The following is an 11380-nucleotide window of genomic DNA, read 5'->3' as shown; positions in this document are numbered from 1 at the left end:
GGGAGAGTTTTTTTTTTTTTGCAGGATGGTAGGGGAAGACTCATGAATATTCATTAGGGAACTCATCCCTGATTGGCTAACCCTGGCATTCTTACGCTAACCATAACCAATCCTACTCCTCTTGCCTAAACATAACCAATCCCACCAGAGCAGGCAACGAGTACTAGCCATTCAGAGGGAGAGTAGGGCGGGTTCTTCCCCTACCATCCTGCAAAAAAGAAATTCGTGGGCCGGGGTCCTCTTTGTTCTCTTAAATACATCCATGGTTCGAATAGAAGTTAATAAATACATAGCTAGCTAAAAGAAACTATCCACTTTCTTCCAGGCGAGTTGATTTAGTAACTTTAACCGCGTTTTGTTAACTTACGAACGTCATTCGATGCAGGGTAGTCTCCAATAGATAACCAACGTATCTGGTTTCTGGGAACTTTAAACTATGAAATAGTTAACATTATCCTGGCACTTTCAGCTAGCTTAGCTGAATGTGTTGACCAACGGCCCTTTGCTCTGTTCATATTTCCACTTAAGGAGATGGAGAGTTATCCTGCAGTCACTGACGGCGATTCTACAAAACATCAAGAAAGACATTACTACCTGTTATCTGAACTGCAAACCTTAGTCAAAGATTTACCAAGGTAATAATGTTACCTTCAGGGGAGACTTCCTTCACGGAATCCAGAGTTGTGGTAATCGGTTTGAGCTGTAGGGCGATTTAAAACTCCATCTTAATGATTGCTTGTTTTGGGTTTTTTTTCCCCTCCATGGTTAGCTCCTTCCAGCAGCGCCTGTCCTACAGCACGCTGGGTGACCTGGCTCTAGCACTCATAGATGGGACGGTCTATGAGATTGTGCAGGGGCTTCTGGATATTCAGCATCTCACAGAGAAAAATCTGTACAACCAGAGGCAAAAGCTGCACTGTGAACACCAAGGTTGGTGCTCTGCTCCGTTTCTCGGAAAACATGCAATAACTAATAGGGCCTGTTCCAAGTAGCTAGCCCGTGGCTGTTACCTGGATAATTGCTGATTAAAACCAGAAATCCCCTCAAATTTAGAAATATATTAAGTACCAAACCTGCTTCTTGGAACAGACCCTCAGTGTAAGGGTTTTAAGTGCAAATGTCATTGTGATGCTTGACTGACTGATTATTCTTATTGTGTGCAGCACTCAAACAAGATCTTGTACGTAAACACAAAGATGCCTTGCAGTCATGCAAGTCTCACAACCTCGCGCTTCTCAAATCTAACCAACAAGCGGAGCAAGAGGTAAGGCATTGAAATCCCATTACCTCTGATAACTACAAGGGCTGATGGTTATTGCTATATTCTTTATTTTTCCGGTTAACTAATAGTTGTGTGTTGTGCTATTAGGCTCTGGAAATTCGTGTGCGAGAGGAACAAAGAATGATGGATAAGAAGATTGTAGCAGAAATGGATCAAAAGGTGATAGACCAGCAAAACACCTTGGAGAAAGCAGGAGTCCCCGGATTTTATATCACCACTAATCCTCAGGTAAACGTCTCCACCTGTCTACTCACTGTAGTTAAATGCATACTAACACCACAAATGGCAGGGTAGCATCTACTCCGCAGCGCTGTGGAGATAGGTCTGGCAAGTGAGACTAGGTAGCAATAGCATCAGCAACATGCTCCTTGTGATGCAGACAAATGCCCAGCAGATGGCGACGTGTGTCCTAACTCATTGCCCTTCAACTGTTTTGTGTTATTTCAGGAGCTGACAATGCAGATGAACCTACTTGAATTGATCCTCAAGCTTCAACAGAAGGAGTCACAATCTGGAATCATTTGAGCAAGAGGCCTGTTTGTGCCAAAAGAGGGGTAAAAGTCACACACAATGGCCACAGGCTCAAATTCCAGTAATTGTGAGATGCAACATGTGTCAGTCAACATGTGGCCTTGTTCTCTTTCACAACATGTTTGCCACTTGCTGTTATAAGGGTAATATTCACCAGAAGGCTGGTTCTCAAGTGGATCAAGGAAGACGTTTCCAGTCCTGGGGGAGAGCAGTAGCAGATTGTGACAACATATTGTAAAGCCCTTAAATGCCAGGACACCCGTTGTGAAATTATGAAATGAATGTGTTGCAAGTCCTTTACCGACACATAATATACATATTTAAGCAGAGTATTTAGGGAGCAGGCTCTGCCCGAAATTAAATAGCGGAGTGTCAATATGTATGGGATTACTGTTGTGACCCTCCTGCAGTGAGATGGTCTCTCCATAAGGGCCTGCTGAGCGTCGGGTATGTTTTGCTACTATTGATACTTTATTATGTATCATGTTGGTTTTTTTTTGTTTTTTTTTATCTGTTTATTTTGTTTTAGTTGTGTTGGTACTATGGGTGCAAATTCGATTTTGAGCGAATTTTTTATTTATTTTTTTCCCTTAAATGTGAGTGTTGGTTAAAGGTTTTGTACTCGACATTCAGCACATTAATATAGCAGCGAACAAGAATATAGTGGAGTAAGGGCGTCTAGAGCCGATAATGAAGTCACACTCCCTCTGTGTGTGTTGTAACCAGAGCTTCTCTGTTCTTTTTTCTGATAGCTGGTCCGGCTGCTCATGCATGTTAGTGCATTTGTCTGTGAAAAGCGTAGCTATTTCACGTATTGGGGAACGTCCAATCTGTGAAAGCCGTGTGGAGGCAACCCCAATTTATTTATTTATTTTTTTTCAGTATTTTGATTATTGCCCCACATAAATGAGTAACAATGAACAATTGAATTTGTGATATATTTTGCATATAATCTAAACCAGTATGGATGGTAGCATTAGATATTTTTACATTTCCATTACATGAATATTTGTTTTCATAAAACGAATGTTCTAAAAATAAGAAAATGTCTTTGTCTTTTGTAAATGATTTAACAGAATTGAGTTCTGTTATTGTTCGTCTTTCTCAGTGCAGTGATTTGTAGCACTGGGTTCCACATGATTTCACCACTCCATGAACAGCTTATTAAAACGAGCACATCAGATTTATTGCAGAGCAAGTTTACACTTACACATAAAGTGCATACAGTAAACAATAGAAATATTAAAAAGGCAACAATCAATGTACTGCTTTAGTCAAGAACATGAACTACCGGTCAAAAGTTTGGGGTCACTTAGAAATTTCCATTCCACTCCATTACAGACAGAATACCAGCTGAGATCAGGGTTCTCCAATGTTTTCTCAGTTTTTTAAAATATCAGATTAGTAAACAGAATGTGCCTTTGGAACATTGGATGAATGGTTGCTGATAATGGGCAATGTAGATATTGCATTAAAGATCAGCCATTTCTTTCTATAACAGTCGAAAACCCTTTTCCAATTAGGTAAGCACGTAATGTAATCTGAAAACTGCTGCCCTGATTAAAAAAAACAATGCAACTGATCTCAGCTGGTATTCTGTCTATAATGGAGTGGAATGGAAATATAGTCTAAGTGACCCCAAACTTTTGACCGGTAGTGAAAATACAGAATAGAAATAATACAATAAAAGCATGTAAAAAGACACTATAACATATGTGCAATATAACAGTTTTAGAAAGAAAAAGACGGTTGTACAATTTGCGCAGGGTGTGCAAAGATATTTGCCTGTTCCCCTATTGAGAAACATTTACAAACTCAGGCCTGTTCTGTCTTAAACTGAGATGGATGTGATTACATTTGTGTTTATTTGATCCCAACTGGAATATTAAGTTATTTATTATATCCATCTTTACATCATAGGAGAACCATCAGAGGTCCAGAATGCTGCTGCTAAGCCTCTGACGAGGTCCCAACAGCAGGTCTCCTATCACATCAATCTTCTCTGCACTACTGACCTTTTTATGATCACCTAGTAAAGGCCCCATAGTCAGGCACCTCACTATTGTGATTAACTGTTCCCACAAATTTCCAGTTGGCCTCTTATGTCTCCTGGCAAGATTTTAACAGCTGTCACTTGGTATTAAAAAAAGGGGACGTGGCGTGCTTGCCTCTGGGTGTGGACACATAGAATACCTTTCTTGTGTTGTTTTTGTACTGTTCCCAGACAGTAAGCCAACATTGAATAAATATTGATTTTCCATCTGAATCATCATTATGTTTGATATTGAAATTTCAATGCAAAATAAATGTTGAATCACCATTACCATATTGATGAAACCTGACGTTATTAATGTTGATGGCAACAACATTGGAACAACATTGATCTGTAGTTATCATTATGATTGATTAAGCATTGATATTTGGTTTACCGGGCGATATTGCCAATGTGTTGAAAAGTCATTGATTTAGAGTTAACCGGGAAACGACCTGTTGTTGAAAAGCCATCGACCTATAGTCTACCGGGAAATATGATTGAAAATGCATCGATATATAAACTTAGCACAAAAAGTAAGGACATTTGTGTTTGGTAGATTATTTCTCTGTGGTAACAATGCTTTTTGGCAATAAATCTTATACCGTTGGAAAGCCTGTTTAGTTCCCTTTCAAATGGTGCCCCATTAGTAAGGAACATGCATTTATGGGATGAGCAGCAGCGCTGGGTATGTGGGTTGCACCCATGACAAATTTGCCAAATCTTCTCTGCCAATGCCAAACAGCTTATTCTGCCATTGACTCGTTTGGTGTTTGGTGGATTGGATGATTGGAGTTTGAAGAATCAAGACATATTGGCAATTTAACAATTTATTCATTTCACAAACAGGAGCCTCAGTAGCGTGTGGAAGAACCATACACAGCCACAACAGCCTGGCACCCACTCATGCTGGTCACCAGCCTGGTCACACACTGCTGTGGGATGGCATCCCATTCTTCAACCAGCATTTGTTGCAAGTCAGCCAACGTGGTTGTGTTGGTCACTCTGGCACGAACAGCATGCCCAAGCTGATCCCACAATTGTTCAATGGGGTTGAGGTCAGGACTGCTGGCAGGCCGTACCATCCTCTCCACTCCCACATTCTGGAGGTTGTCTCTGATAAACCCCACCCTGTGGGGGCAAGCGTTGTCATCTTGGAGGATAGAGTTCGGTCCCAGACTGGAGATATGGGATTGCCACTGGTTGCAGAATCTCATCTCAGCACCTGGGGATACCAGAAGCTCAAAACAACTGTCAATAGCAACATTAGAATAACCTGTTTGGCAATGGTAGAGAAGATTTGGCAAATTTGTCATGGGCGCAACCCACATACTCAGCGCTGCTGCTCATCCCACAAATGCATGTTCCTTAGAAATGGGGCACCATTTGAAAGGGAACTAAACAGGCTTTCCAACGGTATAAAATTTATTGCCAAAAAGCATTGTTACCACAGAGAAATAATAAGTTTAGTTGACTGGGAGATCATCAGGTGGTAGACCAACGTACTGCACCGGACACATCTCATTTCTGGACCCTTGGGACCCACACGATCAGGTAAGCTTGTTTATGTAATGTTCGATATGAATGAATTGTACCAAATTTAAATACTGTTAACCGTTAACATGATGGTTAGTGTAGTAGGCTAACCCATGCAATGCTGCAGTCATTGAAATAGATTTTGTTAAACCAGTGTCAAAATCTGCCAAAGTTAATGTAACTTCATGCTGATGGCTATCTTTTTGTCTCAGTTTTAACCTTTCCTCTATTTATTTTATTACTTGTCTTCATATTTGTGTCTTTCTTTGTCTTTACTGTCAATCTCTTTCCTATGTGATTTGGAGCTGACAGCAAGGCTAGTACCATTGTAGGAACCATGTTGTAATATTCTTAGAGAAATATGTACCCATATGAGTGTTCACCAGTAGTTAACATCAAAATGAAGCAAAAGTGCTAAACTAAGACGCTAATAAAAAAATTATTTCAGTGTGATGATACAGATGCTGGACGAGAGTGTATCATCAATGGAGTCTGTAGCTACATGGTTGAAGATCCAGAAAACCTTGTGCAGCTATATGTGGTATGTGTTGTGTGCTTACTACTCCCTTTTTTTTCTCCTCATTGATCACTTGGGCTGAAATGATTAATAGAAAATGTATTGATTTATAATTTTGATAATCTATTAAAATGTTCTTTCATAGCATTAAACAATCAATACTTAACACATCTGAGACATGACTTTAGACCGGCTAGTTGTGGTGGGTATGTGATTATTTGCAATGTATTTTCTTTATTTATAAGTCATTGATTATTTAAAATTCGTCAGGTTATTTAAATAAAAAAGAAAACATCACAAGTTTAATTAGTTAAATGAATCGTAGTTGAAGCACTATATATCTTCCCATGCTCAACTACTGTTCTGTCAATGTTTTTTTGTCTCTGATTTAATAATCATTTTTCTGTTTCTCGATTGGTCTTATTTACTGGCCTTTTATTTTTTAACAGGGCATGGATGAAGCTGCCATCAACGAGGCCATTGAAGACACCACTGTTGGGATTTATGTTCTTAAAGAACATGCTTCAAGTGATGAACCAGTAGCCAGGTTGACACCAGACCCACTCTCAGTTACAACTGAGAAGGGTCTGGTGTCAACCAAGGTAAGGCTCATTCACAGCCCATTTCCAAAGGGGCGTCACCAACGGACGCCGCTCAAATGCTTCTGGGCGCAATTGGATAGTCCTTCAACCAATCAGACCAACGATCCGGGTGACGTAGCAACGACATCAACGGGTTGCTGCGCTTCAGGTGGCCGTCATGTTGAATGTACACAAAAAGCTGCTTGCTGTCGCTGCGCTATCGTCATCGTGTAAAGCCCGCCTTAACGGTTGTGATTGGTGCCTCGATTTGGAAAGATTGGAAATGAGCTTGAATGGGCTCTTGGCCAGACTGACTTGCAGAGCAAATCTCAAATTTGCCGGAAGTTCGTCAGGGTTTTCCCAGGCTAATGAACCAGAGGACATTGTAATTGTCCTGGAAGGCATCAAGGTGTTGCAAGATCTTGATAATGTAGCACTTGCTGTTGCTATGCTATTTGGACTAATGTATGCCCTGAACTTCAGCTACCCTGCTGACCTTCGTTATATCTTTGAGGTAATCCAAAAGATTTTCATGGAATTTGATGGAGGGAAACTTTGTAACAAAGCACTCGCTCTAAAAAACAGGCTCTTCCAGTGAAAGGGTCAGAGAGACTGTGCCATCAGCCAAACGGCGTAGTTGTCCCTAAAGGCATCGTTGGTATGGCTATATCATTTGGACTAGTTTTGTTTGTTTGAATAGACTGGACAGGATTTGCATGGAAATAACCTTTAGCAAACAAAGCAAAAGTTTGCTCTGTAGAAAACAGGCTCTTTTAGTAAAGACTGAGCTGTCAGCGATAAACCCTATTTTCCTATGCTCTTGTTACTGATGGGAACAACAATCTTCGACAATAGTCCAGTATAAAGCGAGATCGTTGCAGTGGGCAGCTGCCAAACAAGCTTCAACGTAAATTATAGGACAATTGCGCACCTTCAATTTACGTCCACAAAGTGCTGTTTTTGCCGCTGACAGTCTCAGATTAATATTCTAATTGACGTACAACATTACAGAGATAGACCTTTTTGTTAAAGAGGGTTAGCACTGTGCACTGTTTGTGATAACAGTTCACAGTATTTTGTATTTGCACTTTTAAATTTAATGTGAAAAGAGTACTATAATTGTCTTTGATGTGTCCACTGAAGAGATGTTTGAAGTATTATAAATGTATTTGCAGTTCGAAGTCCACTATGAAGATATGTTTTGATGTACAGTATATGCTCCTATTGTTACACTGTGAAAATGGTTAGTGCAAGGTTACTTTATATTTAAAACCATTGCACTGTATGCAGAATTTACAACAATTTGAAAACATTGTGGTTTGCATAGTTGTGTGGTTGAATCCACTGCTGTTGATGCAGAGGTTAAGATTTTTGATCCCCCCCTACGTTCTATGTTTTAATACTCAATATAGACAATTTTGAGTGCAGAACTCTGACTCTGCCTTTTTTGTCAGTGCAAATCATTTCAACATACAACTGTATTTACTTACACATACAACAAGGAACCGATGGTTACAATACATTTGGACAGAGTTAACTTTAACAAATCATGTTAGATTTAGAGACCCCATTCGGGTACCAGGCACATGATGAAATTTCCTTAAAGTTACATAATACCTTTACATAATACTAGCTTTAAGAAATCAAGTTGCAGTTACAGTCTAAAATCAGGTATCCTTACACAATAAATTCATATTACTGTAACGGAAACATAATATGTTAAATTAATACAATTTTAATAGACAGTCTAATGTGAATAAAATATGTTGATTTGACAAGAAATAAGTAAGTAAGAGAGAGAAAATAAGTGTCAGTTAGCCACATTCTGATCATGTGGGACTGATGTACACATTAAAATCAAGTAAATTCAAAAGGCTTTTTTCTGTTTAGTCAAGACCATAAATACAGAATAGAAATAATACAATAAAAGCATGTAAAAATACACTATAACATATGTGCAATATAACAGTTTTAGAAAGAAAAAGACGGTTGTACAATTTGCGCAGGGTGTGCAAAGATATTTGCCTGTTCCCCTATTGAGAAACATTTACAAACTCAGGCCTGTTCTGTCTTAAACTGAGATGGATGTGATTAAATTTGTGTTTATTTGATCCCAACTGGAATATTAAGTTATTTATTATATCCATCTTTACATCATAGGAGAACCATCAGAGGTCCAGAATGCTGCTGCTAAGCCTCTGATGAGGTCCCAACAGCAGGTCTCCTATCACATCAATCTTCTCTGCACTACTGACCTTTTTATGATCACCTAGTAAAGGCCCCATAGTCAGGCACCTCACTATTGTGATTAACTGTTCCCACAAATTTCCAGTTGGCCTCTTATGTCTCCTGGCAAGATTTTAACAGCTGTCACTTGGTATTAAAAAAAGGGGACGTGGCGTGCTTGCCTCTGGGTGTGGACACATAGAATACCTTTCTTGTGTTGTTTTTGTACTGTTCCCAGACAGCAAGCCAACATTGAATAAATATTGATTTTCCATCTGAATCATCATTATGTTTGATATTGAAATTTCAATGCAAAATAAATGTTGAATCACCATTACCATATTGATGAAACATGATGTTATTAATGTTGATGGCAAAAACATTGGAACAACATTGACCTATAGTTATCATTATGATTGATTAAGCATTGATATAGACTTATGTCTCCTGGCAAAATTTTAACAGCTGTCACTTGGTATGAAAATTAAAGGGGACGAGGCATGCTTGCCTCTGGGTGTGGACACTAGAATACCTTTCCTGTGTTGTTTTTGTACTGTTGACATTCATTGGTCACTTGAACCAAGCTGCAACTGGAAATATTAGTTTACTTTAAAGTGTGTTTACTAACTTAAAGGGGTGATAAAATGATTATATAGGGTATTTCACACTGTTCCTTAAGGTCTCCTAATAGAGTATGTAACATTGGTTGGGCTGAAAATTGCCCAAGTGCTATTCTGTGGGCCCTGTGAATATGGCTGTATTTGGAACAAGAGCTTTTCTTCCAAATATGGTATGCTAATGAATATTTAGATGAGCTGCATGCTGATTGGTGAGCGAACCACATACGCATACATTGGAGACGAGACAGCAGGTCTCATATTTCAGACACTGCAGCATTATACATTGTTTGTCTGCTATTTCGTTATTAAATTCACTTCTGAGACTTTTTATGTGAGAAATCAACTATATAAAGCTCAAATATGGGCCGTTTTACGAAGATTGATGGCTAATTTCAAATTTGGTAAGACGTGTCGGACTGGGCTCCATACCCATATTTTTAAAGGCCAGTTATTTCATGGATCCAGGATACTATGCATCCTGATAAAGTTCCCTTGGCCTTTGGAATTAAAATAGCCCCACATCATCACATACCCTTCACCATACCTAGAGCTTGGCTAACCCTCTCAATGCAAATCAAACCAGCTATTAGGCTAACCGACATAAAACCACTGTTTACTGTTTACTGCTTACACTGTTTACTGGCTATATTAGCCCATATGCACAACCCCTCCCTCCCTCCCTCCCTCCCTCCTTCCCCCAGCCTGGACTGAGGTCTAACTTAATACTTGAACAATGGCTGTAACACTATTACTTCAAACCTCTAACATTGACTGTTGATTTGTGTCTATCCTACTGTCTACTGTATTCCCTTATAATGCCCATATTTAATGCTGTCTTTTTTAAAGTTTATCCTTGCACTGCTATAGTTTTTATATTACTATGTTTACATTATTCTCTTATATTGTCCATATTTAATACTGGTCTCGAGACCAGTATTAACAAACACGCTTTTACAAACTACAGACCAATCTCTCTTTTGCCTCAGTTCTCAAAAATTTTAGAGAAGCTTTTCAATTCTCGACTTGAAAAGTTTCTTGGAAAACATCATATAATTAATGAAGGCCAGTATGGTTTTAGGTCTAAAAGAACTACCTCAATGGCAATAACTGAAGCTATTGAAGAAATTACTAATGCACTGGAGCATAAAAAGTATGCAGTTGGTGTCTTTATTGATCTAAAAAAAAGCCTTTGATACGATTAATCACTCAATTCTACTAAATAAGATGGAAAGATATGGAATTAGGGGGCTGGCTGGGGATTGGTTAAAAAGTTATTTAACAGAGAGAGTACAGTTTGTTAAAATGGGTCAGTATTTATCAGATACTCTTGGTGTTGCTTGTGGTGTCCCCCAGGGGTCAGTGTTGGGGCCAAAACTGTTTAATGTGTATATAAATGATATTTTTAATACGTCCAAAGATCTGAAACTCATACTATTTGCAGATGACACTAATATATTCTACTGTAGTGATGATTATAATGACCTTGTACATATGGTAAACAGGGAACTAAATATAATAAAAAGTGGTTAGACACTAATAAATTATCCTTGAATATAAACAAAACTAAGATAATGATGTTTGGTAATTGCAATGCTATGTCTGAACAGAAAATAAGTATTAATGGTACCCAGGTTGAAATCGTAAGTGAGACTAAATTTTTGGGCGTAATAATTGACAGTAAATTGTCATGGAAACCCCATGTCAGACACATTAAAACAAAAATTTCAAAAAGCCTCTCAATTATAAATAAAGCAAAATTATACCTTGATGGAAATGCACTTCGTACTCTATACTGCACCTTGGTACTCCCATACCTTACGTATTGTGTTGAAGTATGGGGGAATACTTACAAGAACACAATTAATCCTCTGATTATATTACAGAAAAGAGCAGTGCGGATCATTCACAAGGTTGGTTTTTTAGACCATACTCATAATCTGTTTATGCAGTCAAAGTTGTTAAAATTTGATGACCTTGTAAAATATAGTACAGCAATAGTCTTATACAAAGCATTCAACAATTTATTACCGCCTAACCTACAACGTTTTTTTATAA

General features: G+C 38.6%; 1 protein-coding gene across 1 annotated transcript; it reads left to right on the top strand.

The window, feature by feature from the left end:
- Window positions 1-245: 245 nt before the first annotated feature.
- On the top strand, window positions 246-3167 carry dgcr6 (DiGeorge syndrome critical region gene 6). Its single transcript, XM_031300644.2, has 5 exons — window positions 246-635; window positions 770-930; window positions 1164-1264; window positions 1370-1510; window positions 1730-3167. The coding sequence occupies exons 1-5, from the start codon at window positions 532-534 to the stop codon at window positions 1805-1807; spliced, it is 585 nt and encodes a 194-aa protein (XP_031156504.1). The 5' UTR covers window positions 246-531; the 3' UTR covers window positions 1808-3167.
- The last annotated feature ends 8213 nt before the right edge of the window (window positions 3168-11380 follow it).

This window comes from Sander lucioperca, chromosome 2, assembly GCF_008315115.2.
Source record: "Sander lucioperca isolate FBNREF2018 chromosome 2, SLUC_FBN_1.2, whole genome shotgun sequence".
Lineage (NCBI taxonomy): Eukaryota > Metazoa > Chordata > Actinopteri > Perciformes > Percidae > Sander > Sander lucioperca.
Note: the sequence above shows the minus strand (reverse complement) of the source record. Positions and strands in the feature narration are given on the sequence as shown.